This window comes from Leuresthes tenuis, unplaced genomic scaffold (genome assembly GCF_036924035.1).
Source record: "Leuresthes tenuis unplaced genomic scaffold, fLeuTen1.0.hap1 SCAF_22, whole genome shotgun sequence".
NCBI classification, from domain to species: Eukaryota; Metazoa; Chordata; class Actinopteri; order Atheriniformes; family Atherinopsidae; genus Leuresthes; species Leuresthes tenuis.
In genome coordinates, this window is record NW_027325376.1 from 16,232,923 (window position 1) to 16,251,710 (window position 18,788).

At 39.4% G+C, this 18,788-nt stretch overlaps 2 protein-coding genes across 2 annotated transcripts; both read left to right on the forward strand.

Annotated features, from left to right (window-relative positions):
* The first annotated feature begins 340 nt into the window (after positions 1-340).
* LOC140282042 (E3 ubiquitin-protein ligase TRIM39-like) lies at positions 341-6,195 on the forward strand. Its single transcript, XM_072376588.1, has 8 exons — positions 341-449; positions 2,754-3,344; positions 3,563-3,658; positions 4,203-4,436; positions 4,682-4,829; positions 5,004-5,030; positions 5,255-5,430; positions 5,525-6,195. Exons 2-8 carry the CDS (start codon positions 2,757-2,759, stop codon positions 5,900-5,902), a joined length of 1,647 nt encoding a protein of 548 aa, XP_072232689.1. The 5' UTR covers positions 341-449; positions 2,754-2,756; the 3' UTR covers positions 5,903-6,195.
* Positions 6,196-10,205: 4,010 nt separating this feature from the next.
* vbp1 (von Hippel-Lindau binding protein 1) lies at positions 10,206-16,864 on the forward strand. The gene is made up of 6 exons (XM_072376823.1): positions 10,206-10,316; positions 11,568-11,692; positions 13,988-14,054; positions 14,431-14,529; positions 15,297-15,435; positions 15,951-16,864. The coding sequence occupies exons 1-6, from the start codon at positions 10,236-10,238 to the stop codon at positions 16,025-16,027; spliced, it is 588 nt and encodes a 195-aa protein (XP_072232924.1). The 5' UTR covers positions 10,206-10,235; the 3' UTR covers positions 16,028-16,864.
* Positions 16,865-18,788: the final 1,924 nt, after the last annotated feature.

An 18,788-nucleotide genomic window follows, 5' to 3' on the forward strand; every position in this document is an offset into this window, starting at 1 on the left:
TTCCTCCAACCTGTCTGCTGTCTAAAGCAGATACTTCAGGTCTTTTGTAAGTGGAAAATGTTAACCATTGGACTCAAACGCCACACCCATGACGCAAACACACTCTTTCCCTGTATAAGGGCTATTATCAAGTATTTCCATGATCACATATACATGTTCACATCCATACACAAAATCTGTGCCACAACCTGCCAGTTCTGTTATGTTGATACGGCAACTAATGGTGGGTTGTGCTGTAAATGCTGCTATTTTAAGATTAGGTAGTTTAAGCGAAGTGGACAGAGAAACCGGTATGAGTGGCTTAGGAGAGGGAGGGCTTGGCTGATGAATAACTGTTGACGTTACATTTCCCTGTGTGACAGCTAAGCCTGTAATGTATTCATGCTAACTCATACAGCAGAGTCACCTGCTCTGCCGTCACACACAAGTGGCTGCTTCGACTGAAAGAAGTAAGTATGAGCAACATGCAGTATGAGCTAAGAATTATTTTAACAACAGAAATGTTTTACAGTGAAAAATGACTGAGCAAGTGATCAGTCCTCAGTTTTAAAGAGTCAGTCACAGATAGTTTAAAATAGGAACTGTGTATTAGCCAATTATGTCTGACCTGCTGCTCAGAAAAGCATAGAATGTTACAAATGCTAATATTTGTATTTACATGGGCTTATTTTTGTATTTCTTACTTTTATAGTTTTGAACAACAGTTTAGTGAATTTATGAGCTTAGTTAACCTTTTAATCACCTTTGGTGTCTTTGTGTTCATGTGTAAAAGGACGGTTCAATATGTGGCTGAAAACAGACTTGCTCTTAGTTAAGAGGACTGACAACATTCATTTGTATGCACGATGTAAATGAAGCTGCAGCTGCTTCAATCTAAAAGTCTGTATGAGTTTGGTCACTCAGCAGCCACATTGGAAACACCAGCGTGGACCTTTATACTTTGAATGCACAAGGATTTGCATACCAAGCTTATTCATGACTGAATACAGAGTGCCATAACGTGACCAAAGTGCTTAATATCAAATTCTTAGACTTCTTGGTAGCCCGTTGCATGCATGATGTCGTTTTCTTCCATACCAATTCCAAGCAATATCTGCAATGTCAAAATCTGCACCCTGCCACTAAAAACCACAGCTTTGATGTCAGGTCTCTCACTTTCTGTGACGTATAACGTAAACCACTTTTGAAAAGGAAAAAAGGACTAAAAAGTTTGTCTTGTTCTAGAAAACCACAAAATATTGTTCGAACACACTAGTTCATGGTGCTGATTAAACAAACAAGAAAGAATACTCGTTTAGAGTGAGGGAATAAAGAATTACTTTTGAATGTAATTGGTAGTATATGTGTACACTTTGATGGGAAATAAACAGAAAGATTTAGATTCCATTTCACAAAAATAACATGCAAAAATGTAAAGCAGTAAGATAAAAATAACTTGTAGTCTTAGTCTTAGCTAGATTAGCATGAAATAAATCCTGTTACTTAAGTCTCATTAAGTAACCTTTAAGTACTTAAGTAACCATTCCTAGAAATATTGTTACTGCTTATTTTCTATTGAGGACGTTATCCGGTGTTACATGCCTCTGAGTATACTTCTGAGTTAATGTACTGTAATATAAAGGGGTAGATAGTAATGTGTTTTCAGTCAGTGGAATGAGAGCTGGTTGTAACTAGGCACAATGTTTTTCCTACACTAAATGATCAAAGTTGAATCTTTACTGGCATAAACAAAGCTAATTTATGAGGAACTCAAATGAGCCATTGTGAAACAGTCTGTGACACACAAAGATACGTCTAAGCAGCAAAGGGCTGTTTATATGTTGGCTAGTGTTAATGTGTTAATGAGTCCACAACTGGAATAATACTGGAAAACAATCGAGTGCACAGCTGGACAGCAAAGACTGATATCCGCAAAGAACATATCACCATCTGCAATTTAACCAAGTTATGTTTGGGGAGAGGAAAACACTACGTTCCAGTATAGGGTGTGGAATAGGGTGGTGGTAAGTCTAAAGAAAATGCCAGGACAAATATTCTCAAAGTGAATTTTAAGAGATGGGTCGTCGTGCAGCAAGACAACGACTCTAAGCAAGCAGGATGTTCTGCCAGAGAATAGCTAACAGGAATAAAGTAAATGTTTTGGAATGACCAATTCAAAGTCTTGACTTCAGATGTGAGCAGTTAATGTGAGGAACACACCAATGTTGAGGAACCCAGGCTGTAATGTAAGGAAGAATTACTCCAAGTTGATGTGTAGGACTGATGTTACAGGACAGGTTTAGAGGAAGTAATTGCACACGAGTTGGTCACACATACTTTAAGTTCACAACTGGGAATGGTGTATTTACTTTTAGGATCAGATGTTTAGGTCATATTTATGTAGGACTGCAGGCATATAATTTCACGTCTGATAGTAGAGGTAGTTGTGTGTAAACAAGCAACTGTTGTTATGTTGTTATTATGACGAGGTATTATGTTAATCTGAATAAAGAATGGGTGGACCTTGTATGTGTGCTTTGTGGAGAAAGCTATGACTAATGCACTGATTAAACCAAACAGAGCTGGGTGTATGAATCCTGAATTTCAGGAAAAGTATATTGTACTATTGTTCACTAGTATCATTGTTACGTTTTAGAAAATTAGCAACATGGGTAAGCAGCTCTCTTTTTGCCCGTGTCAGTGATTTTTGTTTACTTCCTAGATTAAAGATCTTCCTCTTGCTGACCACAACTTCCTTATTTCTTGTCGTACAGATAATGGCCTCCTCAGGTAACATGCTGCCAGAAAAACAGTTCCAGTGCACCATCTGTCAGCACGTGTTTACCAACCCAGTGACCACTCCTTGTGGACACAACTTCTGCCAAGCCTGCATCCAGACTGTGTGGGACAGCAGTGATGTTTGCCAATGCCCCACCTGTAAGAAGTCTTTCACCTCCCGGCCTGAAATAAGCATCAACACCGCCTTCAAAGAGCTTGCTGACACATTTAAACAAATCATAGTCTGCTCGTCGGCTTCACCGCTGTCTGCAGCCAAACCAGGTGACGTGGTGTGTGACGTCTGTGCCGCTACATCCCAGCAAGTGAGGGCCCTAAAGTCCTGCCTGGTTTGTCTGACGTCATACTGTGAAACCCACTTGGAGCCACACCGGAGAGTCATCACCCTGAAGCTGCACAAGTTGATCGAGCCGGTGAAGAACCTGCAGGACAGGATGTGTAAGAAGCACGAGAGGTTGCTGGAGATGTTCTGCAGGGACGAACAGATGTGCGTGTGTCAGTTCTGCACCGAGACAGAGCACAAAGAGCACCAGACTGTTACTGTGGAGGACGAAAGCAAGGAGAGGAAGGTATATGGAGGACATTTCTGTATAATAAAAAAAAAGACTCAATCGTGTGAGATCATGTGAGACAGAAAGAATGCCCCATTTTAATTGTGAGAACTTACATATCAGGACATGATTTTAAAAATCAGGACTATGAATGCCCCACTGTAACTGAGTGACATTGTTATATATATATTATATGCTTTTTACATATAAAGTTTGCTCTTTTTTTTCCTGTTTAGGTCCAAATGAAGCAGACTGGGGCAGATTTACAACAGACAACCCAGGAGCGACTGAAGAAAGCAGGGGAGATTAAAAACTGTCTGAAGCTTAGCACAGTAAGTTATTTCGCCGATGCTCTCTATCAAGTTTCATGAGATTTGGTCAGGGTTTTTTTGGTAAGCTTGTGCTTTAAAACAAACAACACTGAAAACATACAGTATCTCCACATTAGCTTTCATGCTGGAGAAAGAAAGAAGCTCCTATTTCTCACTTTACGTTTAAGTTGTCATCATAAATGGGTTTAGAAAAACAGTTTAGGCTTTTGGAAGATGATGATGATCATGGCATCATTGTGTACTTGCTGTTCTTTACTCATATGAGCAGTATGCTGAGAAAGATGCCTGGTAAAGGCAGCAGGGATACAGATTTCTCCAACAGTATAGAATTCATTAAAGCATAATGCGGTGCAGTCAGTTCTCTTTGGTTCTTCAGATATACTAAATATTTCCAGCCCCTGCTATTTGGGTAAATAAAACAAGAGTGGACCCAGAAGTAGGCAAGTTTAATTGAAAGAAGTTCACTGAACTTAATGCATTGATCTGCACTGAAGTTGATACTCACGGTTACAGTTCAAACAGGCTTTCTAATATCTTTATCCAGCTGAGTGCAGAGAAGGAGATGACAGAGAGCGATCGTCTCTTTGCATCTCTAAGCCGCTCCATCGAGGAGATACGAGCTGAAGTTAACATAGAGATTAAGGAGAAGCAAGAGGCTACAGAAAGGAGGGCGGAGGAGCTCATCGGTGAGCTGCAGCAGGAAGTCACTGAGCTGCAGAGGAGAAACACTGAGCTGGAGGTGTTGGGGAACACTGAGGACCACCTGCATCTCCTACAGGTTAGCATCAACATCAGACTGTGTTGAGTGCGGGGTGTTTAACTCATGATTGACAAAAACAGGGAAGGAATATGATGTTTCCATCACATAGATTGTTTTTTAATCAGATGCAGGCAAGGTTTTGTGGTAAAAAAAAATCTATTTTGTAGTTTTGTGTCAGAAATAATTTTGGCCTTGATAGCACCCTTTTTTTTATGAAAATGTGACGCATTCATGCAAAATTTGAAATTTCTTCCCGGTGGCAGAGCTTACCCTCTCTCATGTCACCTCCACCCACCAAACAATGGATGGAAATCGGCATCTACCCTGAGCTCTGTGTGGGCACAGTGAGGAGAGCGCTGTCCAAACTGGATGTCACGCTAAAGAATGACCTGGACAGGTTGAAGAAAGAAGGTAAAGTGAGCTAAGACGTGTCCCTACCATCAAATTCAAGATGAACTAATATTTTTCATGAAATTAAAAAATTAATCTAACACTCTGTCATATACATACAAAGGTGTGTCCGTGTCCACATATTTAAACACATTTCAAAGCATTACTTCTTTTCTTTTTTTTTTCCTCTGACAGAGATGAGAAGGATGCAGAAATATGCAGGTATGAACATGTTTAACACTATTTTCTGAACTATTTAATCATTTAACTGGTCATTACCTTCTCAGTTATGCTGCAGGCTTTCCCATAAACTGGGAGATTCCTACTTGTGACCTTTGATACTGGTGGTTGTAGAGAGGGTGATCAATCCATGTAAAAGGCTGGCAGTGGAAAAAAAATGATGCCATTTGTGACAGTATTGTTTGAACAATGCCTTATCTCTGTAGTTGATGTGGTGTTGGACCCAAACACTGCCCATCCAAACATCGTCTTATCAGCTGATGGAAAGCAGGCGGGCCGAGGTGAGCTGCTGCACATCGTTCCTGACAACCCCCAACGCTTCGACCCCGTCATCTGCGTTCTGGGCAAGAAAGGCTTCCTGTCTGGGAGGTTCTACTTTCAGGTGGATTGCTTTTTCTTTCAACCATAGTCGCTATGACGCTGCACCAGTACTAATAGTGTCCCTAATTCTTAAAATTTGTTTGGCTTTGAATTAGGTTGCTGTGGGTCAGAAGACCTTCTGGGACCTGGGCGTGGTCAAAGAGTCTGTCAACAGGAAAGGTATGATCACCTCCACGCCAGAGAACGGCTTTTGGACGGTGCGTTTGAGGAATGGCAGTGAGTATCGAGCTCTGGACTCCCCCTCTGTCCTGCTCACTCTTCATGAAAAGCCACAGACTGTTGGAGTGTTTACAGATCATGAGGAAGGAACAGTGTCGTTCTTCGATGTGGATGCAGGCTCTCACATCTACACCTTTACTGGGTGTTTGTTCTCTGAGAGGATTTTCCCCTTCTTCAGTCCAGGAGTCTTTGATGAAGGGAAGAATGCAGAGCCATTGATTATCAAGGCTGTCAATGATGTGATGTCGACTTGAGAATGAGCCTCTAACTATATTTTGAAGATGGGATTGATATTTATACAGAGAGGATTCAGTGTTTATAAGTAATATGTTGTTTTTTTGCTATATGTGTTTTAATATAGAGTGTCAGCGATAGCCTCTAAAGCATGGCTTCAAAATTAAATGGCTCCAATGGACTCACGTTAACAAAATGTCTATTTGTTGAACTTCTGTCATGAAATACTATGTTTTTCCACAAGTCATTATGGTTTTAGTTTCCGTCCCTCCGATCAGAGTGCTTTAATGTGCTTAAAAACAATTTCATCCTTTATTTTCACTCTTCTCAGCTCCATCCTCTTTTCCAGTTTCAATGCTTTTGTTTGTTTTTTAAAAACAGGATGCGAACAAAGAATGACAAAGAATGGTGCCTGGTCTGTTTTGTTTTGTTGACAAATACTGACTCAAGATATGATAGAAATTACCAGAATTTATATGCACTAATCCTCTATATATGACGCACAGTTCACACATGGACTGTATGCAAAAGATGGATGTAGCCAATAGATCAACTTTTCCCGTGAATTCAGCAGTTAAATACTTTTTAGCCCTTGTGGAGGGTTATTTTTGTCCTCTTATGTGCAAAGTAGTATCACTGTCTAAATATTGTCATATTTTGCTCCAAAAAAGCTGACATGGCTAAACAAATCTCGCTGTCAAAAGGTTTCAAAAGGGCAGTTTATGAACCATTATAAAAGATCCTTAAACCTTTGCCCTCTGCCTAAACACAGCAACCTACTGACATTAAAAGTTGTAGTGTTTCCACTGAAGAACACATTAAGAGTGTATAAAAGAAGAACACTCAGTCTCAAAACGAGCTAGACTAATTTGACTCACTTTTTGTAGCTGATTTGATGAATGCATGTCACAAAGAGCCCTACAACTTTATCATATGAATGATATAGCTATACCATCAATTACACAACAGCTATCTCTATGTGCCTCTATATCTTATATTAGATCAATCAGACATCAGAGCAATATAAATTAGTATAGACTTTAAACCATCTGTAGTTTCTCCCTTAATTAACTTTGCACCCTATTTGATATTGTGTAGGATTGTTACACCGACACATATAGATACCAGCACGCACTGAGCCCCATTTTCAAGTCAAAACTTAATATTGTACTGCTGCGTCACAAGATATTTTTATAGCGCTGATTTAGGAAGGGTAAGTGGATTTAAATTTGATGACATGTCTTGGCTATCTGCTCTCATTGAGAGTTATTTAGATCAGGCCACTTAGGAGAAACTCAGAGGACATCAGGTGAAATCATAAAGAAGGAGCTTTTGATGTAGAAATTCAGCAGAGGAGAGACACAGTATAATTGGGGAGAAGGTCATATGTTCTGGCTGGACATCCTTCACTAAACTATTTATACCAAAATGTAAACTTTATGCAACATTCGCTCTGCACAAAGAAAGAGCTTTTGTTGTACAGCTATCAAGCCACCTGGTGCTCCTATGGTGCCCCTTCATCTCCCTCACATTAATCTATCCAAAATTGTGCAAGAATAATGCCATGATCCACCTGTTTTGATCAATGTTTCTATGGTGATTTTGTTTTTCAAATAAAGAAATTATTCTTTGCCCGGAAGGCTAATTTGGTTTGCAAGACTTTTGCATCAACTTTAAAAGACTATTTGTGTTTCCATGTGATTTGCATTTAAAAGGATTTGTGTTCCAAACCCATCGACTATCACTGCAGAAGAAAAGAACTATTTGGCACTTATTTGGAATATTAGTGCAAACTGTCTTGTAATGTTGATTCAACTTTAAATTAATCTTACTTTCCTGCCTCAAGAATGGTTCTGAAAGGTGATCAAATTACACGTGACATGTGACATAAAAAAAAGCTCATTTTAAGTGCTTACTTTAAGTTCTATTTATCAAGTCTTACGGTTATGCAAGATTTTGCAAACATGTTATAGCTAACAATTTTAGCCACGTTAACAACTTGATAAGCGCATTAAACCAACCAAATTGAAGGGACAGCAGTTCTCTGTTTTTGTGCATATCAAACAGACATGCTGTAAAAATACCTTTTAGTTTTTAGAGTCATGTTACTGGGAACCTGGTAAATCAAAGTCCAGCAACTCCTATGATACTTTTAGCTGGGTTACCCAGTGCTTTGCTAGCTAGTTAGCTTGCTGCTAATTTCAACATCTGTTTTCTGGATGAAAGACTTTTAGGGCTTTTTGTCTAGTTTGTCTTAATTTGTGGCTGAAACATGAGTTAATAGTGGTGGTGAAATTATAGGAAAGATTCAATTTTCCAACTCAAAGACACAAAAATAATCTGTGAAGCTGGAAAAAAAATACAGAGGACGATAATACATGTATCTCTTACGTCTTCAGTAGTAAACATAACTATTTTTATCCGTTATTAATATGAAATATTGATAAGTATAGCTTTATAAAATCTTGTGTACTACCATAAACCGTTTCTGAGTTTAAGCAAACATTACACTTGGAGGAACAGTGGATTTTTGTTAGACCAAGCAGGCCTTGTGCTCCTCATTTACATACATATAGGAAGACAAGACTACCCTCGGCTGCTCTCAATCGACCACCACCAAAGGTGGGTGTATAGCTATATGATGATTCTATTAATGATGCTTGAAATCTGGACTTTTTTTTACACTTTTTTTTTATCGAACTGAAACTTTCCACCATACAGAGGTGCTACTGAGGAGAGTCTGGGGTTGTTTTGTTTTACCCTGAGGGGAGTGGGTGTAACATGGATTTATGACATACTAATTTAATGAGATAATGTTAAAATTAAGCGTTGAATGGGCCAGTGCTGATGATGTCCCAATCGAGCATCTTGGTGTCAACTATTTAATTTACCAATTTATTTAGATTAAAAGTACTTTATGCTTAAGGAAACTATTATATTTGATTGCTGTGTTTTTGATAAAGTATCTAATCAAGAGAACTACACATGACCTCATGTTTTATATCAGCAATTTTGATGAACCGTGTTTCTAAAAATTGGCAAGAGGCTGCAAAAATGTATTTATAAAATGCTCTATAAATGTATTATACTTTTTTTTTTGTTACAAACAGCTAACTGCTGCCTCTTTTTCTAGGCCAGCACCTTTTAAGAATATTACTAATGTTCTATTGTTAGCCACATGTCAAACAGCTGTGGTTGAGACTATATACTTTATGACAACAGAAATATAATACAGTGTGACACTTTCCCATTTTGGACCTGAGGCAGCGATGTGTATAAAATTTGCAAACAGCAAAGAGCTGGAAACCTTTGAATATAAACCGCAGTCAAGGATGAATTCATACCCTCATCAACTTCAAAGAGAAACTTGGTGAGACTCAAGATAGATTTTATTTTTGTGTTTGTTTCAATTGTTTTTAAATCAATTCAACAATAGAGTGAAAAATGTAAAAAAGACTAAGACAGATCATTTTTGTTGTACAAAGATAAACAAAGAGGGAAGAAACACTCCAATCAAATTTGAAACTTTGCATCCTCTTTGCCTCATCAAGGAACAGTCATTTCAATGCGATTTGCATTCCAGGATGCTGCGATAAATTAAAAGATCGGTACAATTGACCATTTTAATAACAACAGCACGTCCAAGTTGGCCTTTTAACCATTTCATGTAAATATTTGCTCATCTTGAATTTGATGGCTGTGATACATTTAAAAAACAGAGGCAAAAAAGCGGTACTAATGTATACAGTTGGAGGAGCATGTTGAAACTAAGGAGGTGAATTGGCAACAGGTCAGTAACATGACTGGGTGTAAAAAAAGAGCACCATAGAAAGGCAGAATCTCTCAGGAGTAAAGATAGAAAATTGTAGAACAAATCATCAGAATAATGTTCCTTAACGTAAAATTGAGAAGACTTTGAATCATCTAAAGAACATAATGTCATCAGAGGATTCTGACAATCTGGAGAGCACATGGTACACAGCTGAAAATAAATATTGGAAGCCCTTTGCACCTTCGAGCAGCACTGTATTAAAAACAGGCATTATTTTACCATGGAAATCCCTGCAGGAGCTAAAAAAAATACTTCCAGAAATAACTGTATAGAAGTCCTCTCAAAACCTTATTTGGACCATGAAGCACAACATACACGATGAACAGCAGTGCCATCTGGTGGACAGAGTATCAAGGTTCATGTCCACTGTCCAGTAGGCCCAGGGAAACGAGTAAACGGGTAGCAATAGAAAGTGCAGTTCAGTCCATGACCACTAGAGGCAACCACGTCTGCGCTTTCCTCTTCAGACGACTTGTACGCATGATTTGAACGTCAGGAAGAAGGAGTATCCTCTCTTCAACATGGCGGCGACCATAGACAACAGCAATGCCGTCCAGGCGACAAAGAAAAAGCACCTCGGAATCCCCGAAGCAGTGTTTGTGGTGCGTTAAGCCTGACATTTCTCCGAGTGTCACTTGTCTGTTGTGGAATTGCACCGTTGAGTCGTGGCCGATGTTTACGTGCGTCATGCTTGCTACGAGCTAGTTAGCTAAGCTAGCGGTATAGCTAACATACTTAATCCTGCTGTGTGTGCATGTTGGGCGGCTGCTCCTGTCCATCTATGGGCATTGCTGTCTATGTGATAGCCGTTTCTTAGACTTAGTGTACATTTTCTCTTTTCTAAGCTTTAGAATATTATCTTGGTCAGTCTAACTCGCAGTTACAATGGGGTTAGCTTGCTATAATTTCCCCCTTTCATTGTTCTCTCAAAATATTACCAAATCCATGTATTTGAATGAGCAATTACATCTACGGAGGAGCAATGAATACAGTTTAGTCTCTTGGCTGTCAGCTCTCCTCTTTGGGGAAACTTTTCAGGTGCACTACCTTGCATTTTTTTTGTAGAAATAGATACTAGCAAAAACCTCACAAGGGACTACCTACAGTAAGAGTGGATTTTATTTTCCAACTGAATAAAAACTTTTCTCAGTTTGTACAAGTCCGCCAAAAATAAACGACAATATTTGTATAAATCTTCTGGTCACTACTTAAAGAGAGAATGGAAAGGAACGAGGATGCTGGAGGCAATTGTAACTTCAATTGTAATCGAAGCTTTAAAAAAAAAAAAGGAACATTTATCTGCCTTTCAGTACTTCATAAATGTGGAATATTTAGCCATTCAATACAGTGGAGTCCATTAACCAGTTGACAGAATGGTAATCATTTAAATGTCATTTTATTTTGGGAAGAACATCAACATTTGGAGACATTCCCAGCTTTTCACATTTAAGGAATGTCAACACTTCATTTGTAACAATCGGGCAAATTCAAGACGAATCGTTTTTATGTGTGGAGTCATTGCCAGTTTGGAAATTGGAAATTCCTTTTAAAAAAAAGCAGACAGTTGGCATTCATTGGTACCGGCTAATGTGGAGGAAGAAAAAAGCAATAAGATGTATAGTTGGTAAAGTCTTAATTATGAGCTTTTTCTTACAATCTCTTTATTACCGAATGTGTCCACCAGAGAGTGGACTGAGGATGTATCTTACCAAACATTCTTAACTGAGCAGTGTCTGCTTAAAATGCCACTCTAATCCAACCTGTCATTATTCTTAGGAATTCAGTTTAGTTTGATGTCCATTTGGGCTCACTCTTGGTGGATTTTTTCTTTTTTTTTTTTTTTTCTTGTATAGGAGGATGTTGACTCTTTTATGAAGCAGCCCGGTAATGAGACGGCAGATGCGGCGCTGAGGAGGCTGGACGAACAGTACCAGAAATATAAATACATGGAGCTCAATCTGTCTCAGAAGAAACTTAGGTAAGAACACTTGACCGTACGCACGGGTTCCGCGGTTCTTTACGCATGTCCAGGGCTTCTGACTCACTTTTTCTTATTATATCACTGGTACTCTGAATTGAATATTTTTGGTGCTACAAAATTTAAGAGCACTACCTAAAATCAACTTAAGTGTGACAATTTCATATTATCTGTCTTGACTGCCTTTCTCAAATGTCTTTGTAATGAACAAAAATATCAAACTACCATTTTTACTTTGAATTAAAAACCTTTCAGAGTGACATAAACCTGCAAGAGTAAAATATAAAGAAGTCTAACAGTGCATTATTAGAAAATAAATGTTAGCCCTTCCTTAAAAAAGGCAAACAAACAACAGTTTGGTGTTCCTGTAGATTGGAAAAGCATTTACCGTATTTTTTGGACTATAAGTCGCATTAGTCAAAAAATGCATCATGAAGAGGGGGAAAAAAACGTATATAAGTCGCATTTATTTAGAAAAAAACGTGTTCAGTTCTCACGAAAAGTGTCAACCTCGGCTTGGAGATCTGCTGGCAGGTTCTGACACACCGTTGTCCGTGCTCTGCTAGAGAGGCAGTTACGTTGCATGAAGTGGTAACGCCAAGAAGGGCCGCCTGCAAAGTTATTTATATTCCTCTCCCTGGCAAGTACCAGGGCGTGGAGACGTAACTTCACCGTTGACGAGCCTCTCTCGGCAGTACGTTGTTCAAGCTTAGCTTTCTTTGTTTTCTTCGTTGCAGTAAGGTTAACCTCTGCTTTTCACCAGTCCCTCACAAGTTTCTCACTCACTCCAAATGTTCTTTCTGCTGCTCGATTACCGTTTTCAGCGGCGTATTTTACTACAAGCAGTTTGTAATCTGCAGAATAAGATTTTAATTTTGGCTGCATTTTGTGTGTGTTCAATCTTTCTCAGTTGTTTTTAAGTTAATGTATCAGTTCATTTTTTCAGTGGCACAGGAGCAGCATATAGTTGCCACAAGCCTAGAGAGTCCTCTCTCGCGGCTGTAGAAAGCCATGCTTACTCCTTGGTTCATGTGAGTCAGTATGAATTAACATTTAAAAACATCCATCCATCCATTATCTACCGCTTCTCCGGGGGTCGGGTCGCGGGGGCAGCAGCAGCTTGAGCAGAGAAACCCAGACGTCCCTGTCCATTTAAAAACATGTTAAATTATATATATTTGATGTATAAGTCGCACCTGACTATAAGTCGCAGGACCAGCCAAACTATGGAAAAAAAAGTGCGACTTGTTGTCTGGAAAATACGGTAAATGGGATGTAGTCAAGATTTTTTTTTTAAATTAATCAATCAATGAATGTATTTTGTGTCATAGTGCTGTCTTTATGAGTTTCACGTCACAGTCAGCTAACTTGTCTCTCGCAAATCTTATTTAGAAGCACTACGTCTTCTGTGAAGATGAATTTTTTTTTTTTTTTAAACATGACACACTAGTTTCATCACAAATCTATAAAATGAAGCTAATTACTAACTCTTTTGCCACTTTTATTACCACGGAATTGGGTCCATATTCGGGCTGAGAACCAGGGCTTTTGCACACTTTTTAGCTGAGAGATAAATTGTCCCATCTCGAAGATTTATGCATCGTTCCAAAACTCGACACAAACCCAAAACTGAATTCGGGGGAATTATTAAAGAAAGCAGGTTGAATATAGCTGGCGTGTGGTGCATGTGCTGCTTCTAAAATCAGGATTTTATTAGAGCAGAGCGGCAGTCTGGAAATTGTTTGTGAGCACAGGTTGACGCAGTCTCAATGGGCTGATATTCAGTCACAAACTGTGATAGGCTTTGTTGTCTGACAGAAGAAACAGAAAACATGAATGAGTGCAGCTTCTTTGGATATTCATCTGGATTGATATACGCCACGCTGTTTTTACAAAAAAAAGGCAAAAAAGTTGGGAATTTGAAGCATTTACATGGCAGCTATGTACATTTGAGTCTGGCTGATTATATACATGCAGGAGTGGAATATCTGGGTGTGTCGGTGGAATTTAGAAAAGCTCGATTTCATCCAATTTTGGTCAGAGTAACACGCTTATGTGCATTTTAAAATCCAGTTTCGATGGGACTAACACAGTTAATTGTTTTTTTTTTCTTGTGTAATGTAAACATACTTACTGATTATAGTGTTCTATATTTTAATTATCTTCCTACAAGTATGCTGCTACTGGAATAGTACTCTTTAATTGGTTTAAGCAATAGAAGGTAGTTAGTTTTCCCCATTCCCTGAATGCCTTTCTTTCATTAGTCAAACTAATTTATTTCTCTTTTCTTTTTAGGTTGAAAAACCAGATCCCACAAATCACACAGACGCTAGAAATCCTACGACACATGCAGAAGAAAAAGGTAGCGCTCATGTGAACTAACTGTCCACTGCTTGTACAGATTCAAGTGTTTGGCAGCGGAGCTGGTGAATGTAACTCTTAGATTTGAGTTTACTTGCACAACATTACAAGCAAAGCAGGAAACTGGAACTGAGTCGCTGCTGGTTATGTTAATGTTAGCCGCTAATGTTAACGAAGGCTTCCAGAGGACGACAGAAATGTCCTAAAAATGAGTTTCATGATCTTCCTAAGCATGTTCATCAGATCCCGAGTGCAGTTAAACTTGTCCCATGCCCCACTTCTGGTCATATATTTTATCCAAAGTCATAAACAAATCGAACCAACCACATAATCTCCTTGACAGAAGTAATAAGAGCCTTTTTTTTTTGTTTCCACAGGAAACCACAGAACCCATGGAAACGCACTTCCTATTGGCTGACAACGTTTACTGTAAGGCCTCAGTGCCGCCCACCGACAAAGTGTGCCTATGGTTAGGGGTAAGTAACGATCAGGCAAAGGTTTTATTTCCACAAAGTGAAAGCAAGACTTCCCGATAACGTTGGAGTGAACGTCAGAGCAATGCCAGACGCGCCGCTCAGATATAACGTGGTGAAACCTGCGAATAGTTGCTGCTTATGAGGCAAACACAAATCAAACCTGTGACAGCCAGCGCTGATGAAGGCCTCGGTGCATCATCAGTCTATCATCTGCAAAATACTAGGATTTTAGAAGGAGAGAGCACGGGGGAATCTGTACTGTGTTTAGTACGGCACGGACACTCCTCCGGTGAGACCTCATGGCGCTAATACAGCGAGGACAAGTGTAATTACTGCATCCGTTGTCGAATTTATTGCCAAAAATGTACGATCTCGCATTGTGGTCGAGGGTGACGACTGTAGTGACGAGACACTGTACCGTGATCTGTATGAGATCTGTGGTAAAAGATGGCGAAAGAAGCTAGAAAGCATTTAACTTGTATATTAAAGTGAGACACTGACCACTTTTGTTGTGCAATATAAGGTACCAAAACATTTTTTTTATCATGTTAACTCTACATATATATATATATATATATATATATATAACAAGTGCATCAGGCTGCATTGAAGCTGCACAAGACAATTTCATTTCGGTGGATAATGCAGTCTTGATCTCATTTGAACCTTTCCAGTTGTTATGAGTGCTGTTGCAGGAATAAAAATGGCACCAGTAGAAAGTCCTTCTTATATCATTTGCTTCCGACCGCCCCACCTTTCCCTTAAAGGCCAACGTCATGTTAGAGTACGACATCGACGAAGCCCAGGCTCTCCTGGAGAAGAACCTGTCCACAGCATCTCGCAACCTGGAGACGCTCGAAGATGATCTGGATTTCCTGCGAGACCAGTTCACCACCACCGAAGTCAGTATCCTTCCACAGTGGGATGGTGATAGATGCTGCAGTTTTTCTTTTGCACACATACACTTATTGTTCAGCTTTTCCTGCTAAAGGGATCAACTAAACCGTGGTGAAAATGTCTTGTGGGCTTTGGTTGAGTTTTATGCAGCAGACAAATGGCGACACCTGCTGGGCAGATGTGTGAATGGAGCCGTGATCTCACAGTTAGTCATAGCAGAAGTCGTCCTCTTTACTCTTCTTTCTCTTCTTCTTTTTCTTTGATAAACACTGTGAAAATTCTTTTAAAGTCATTTGAAATAATTTGATAAACGTACTCCATATGAGAGCAGATGAGCGATATACTCAGTAAGCAGAAGTTTAATTAATCTGCTGTGGGGGAAAACAGATTGACACTTTAGAGAAGTTTCCATTCATTTGCCTTCTTCCAGCATTCATTCATTGTTACCTTTCAGTTGTTGCATGTGTGCGGTCTGCTCCTGAGGCCGCTGTTACTGTTTCTCCTTAACTCGCTGCTCCCCTCAGACATGGCACGTGTCTACAACTGGGACGTGAAGAGACGGAGCAAAGAAAACCTCCTGAAATCAGTTGAAAAGTCTTAATAACCACAGGACGCCAGTCCGCATCCACTTGTGCTTACTGTCTTTCCCCAGTCATTTAGAAATATATAATCCCCCCCTGAAGCCACGTGTATGGTCACCCCGGAGCTCGGCTCAGAGAGGACAGCTCTGGAATACTACTGGAAGTCTTGCTCGTGCTTGATTTGAACTCAGAGGTTATTTGGAGGTGCAGGTGCCATATGTGAGGTCGGAGGAAATCGAGCATACGTAATACTCCAGTTAGATTTTCAGTGTCCTCTTTGTCCAGCCAAGCTTTCCACCTTCCACCACCACCACTGTTTTCTGTTGATTTCTTACTTTTTAAAGTATTTTTTCAAGTAAAAACTAACAAAAAACAAAGGCAACGAAGCAGTTTTGTATTCTTTTTATTGACTTAGATATGTTCCTGTTGTTTTTTTTTTGTTTGTTTTGTTATTTTCTGGCAGATTCTGAGTGAGGGTTTTCTCACCCCATCTTTTCCTCCCTGCATTTTCCATCCTCACCTTCTCATCCTGCAACACGCTGTTGTTCCGAGTGGAGTCTGCTCAGCAAGTTGATGATTATCAACAGAAGACGAATACAGAATAAAATGGTTTTGCCTTTCAGCTTTGGTTTCCAGTTACTAAAGGACTTTTTGGGGGTTCACTTGGATCAACTTTGGTCCCGTTTCAAACCCGCTGCTCATCCTCCATCCCTTGACCTGCCACACTCCACCATCTCTTCTTCTCCTCCCTGTCTTCCTCTCCTCCTTGCTGCTGTTCTGTCTGTATTTATTTGTCTTTCACTGTACTCATTACATAATGAATGAAGTAAAAGATGAACATTTGGGCAAAGAAATGAGACCTTGAGGGGTGCTCTGTGTTTATTTCTCCGCTGATAGAAAAACACTTGATTTATTTTATTTTATTTTTTATTTTTCCTTAGGTGGATTGAAAGATCCACCTAAGGAAAAATTAGACTAAATACGATTAGGGTTATGTTGTGATTTGATCTCGGCTGAAAGAAATCCAAACATTATTTGCTAACGGGGTTTTGTGCAGTTCGTCTACTTTAGGAAGAATGATCCAAAAAGACAAATAACAAAGGTGGATGACTTGAGCAGCGCATGTTATTGGGAGCGCTCTGATGCCACGTAAGTAGGTGGTGAAAGTCTGGCATTGTGACAGTTTAGAGGACTCAAATGTCTTAGAGAAATATTTAAAGACCATTTGATTACATTTATAATGGCCTGGAAAATGTATATTTGCAAAAAAAAACCACTGAACTGCTAAAATAAGGTTAGATGTAGAATCTTAATGGCTTTCTGATGCGTCGTCCATTTATCTGAAATCGATCCTACCCCCCTGATGCTCCTGGACCCTCGTGCTCCAAACTTTTCCCTTTTTCCCCCAAAGGGTGCCTCCTTTCTTCCCCTCGTTCTCCTTCCTCCAGCATCAGAATGAAACAGTCCTGCACGCAGCTGACAGCTGCTCAGCTGACCTTGTGCACGTAGTTCAGTTAAAGTTGTCTGTCGGCTTTAAAGAGATCACTTAAGTTCAGTAACGATGAGATGGGGGGGTGTCTTCCTCTGATTAAGGGCGTTGACGTGTCATAACAGCTGAGAGGAAGCTTGCGTCTCCTTCAGCAACAGCATCCATGATTACTCTGCATGTGCCAGCAAAAGGGAAAAAAAACTCCCACTCAGATGAAATTAAACAGGATTTTTTTTTTCTTTCTGTAGACTGCAGCTCAGTAGCAGATGAAGGCATATTGCTATCTGCTGACGAAGGCATAAAAACGTAAAAAGTGCTCGTAGGGCAATAAAATCGTCCCTGTGACTGAGAGCAAAATAAACCAGAAGATGCTGTCCCTGCAAAACAGCGGCGTGAAGGCTGATTGCTAAATGGATGCACTTTAAGCTGCTGAAAAGCCTTTAAAAGTTCTTGCGTTTCATTTAAGTAGCTTTTTAAACAGGAAACCTGCTGCTAACTGTGAAGATGACTAAACGTGCAAAGTAGTGGCTTTCCTAGTCATCACAATCTTATCTATTGTTTTAAAGCAATTTCAAGAAGTGAACTCATTCAACAGCTGGCACACATGCACATTTCCCTCGTTATCATATGAATTATGCTTTTTGAAAGCTCCTCTTTCTGCAGATTTTAAACTTTAAACTGTTCCGCTCGTTGTGAAGATTTCTGCCAAGACAGCAGTGTAGGTGGCTCTTACTGTGGATGTCTCTGATGGTCAGGTGCACGAATCGAGGCTCGGCCAATCGTTTTCATGCTTTGCAGAAAAATAACAGGAGCTTGATATTTAAAGCACTTTGAAAGGCAGAAATTCCAAAAGCCACAGCATAAATCTCCAGATTTATCGAAACGTTTCGATGTCTGAATGGTTTAAGTCAATGGGTCAACTATGCAGGAGGAAGTAGGCTTTTAAAAGACATGCAAAACGAGACCAATTTTCCAAACTGCTTAGCGTGAATCCGTAGTCCAGGCAGTTAGAAAGATGGAGTGTAATGAGATGATTAATAGCTTTGTTCAGTGGACTCAAAAGAAAAATATATAGTGGAATTGCATAGATTTTGGAAGTTATACACGTGACTGGATTTGACTTCAGTCAACTACAGGTTAAATAGTCCTGATTTTGACTTCACGTAATAGTGAAATATCTACTTTTTCCAACATCCATATCGTGTTTAAATTTAAACCTTATCTTAACCTTTATCCTTTAAACCTTTTCTCGTTATTTAGTAGATTTAAAAAAAAAAAAAAAATACATTTCA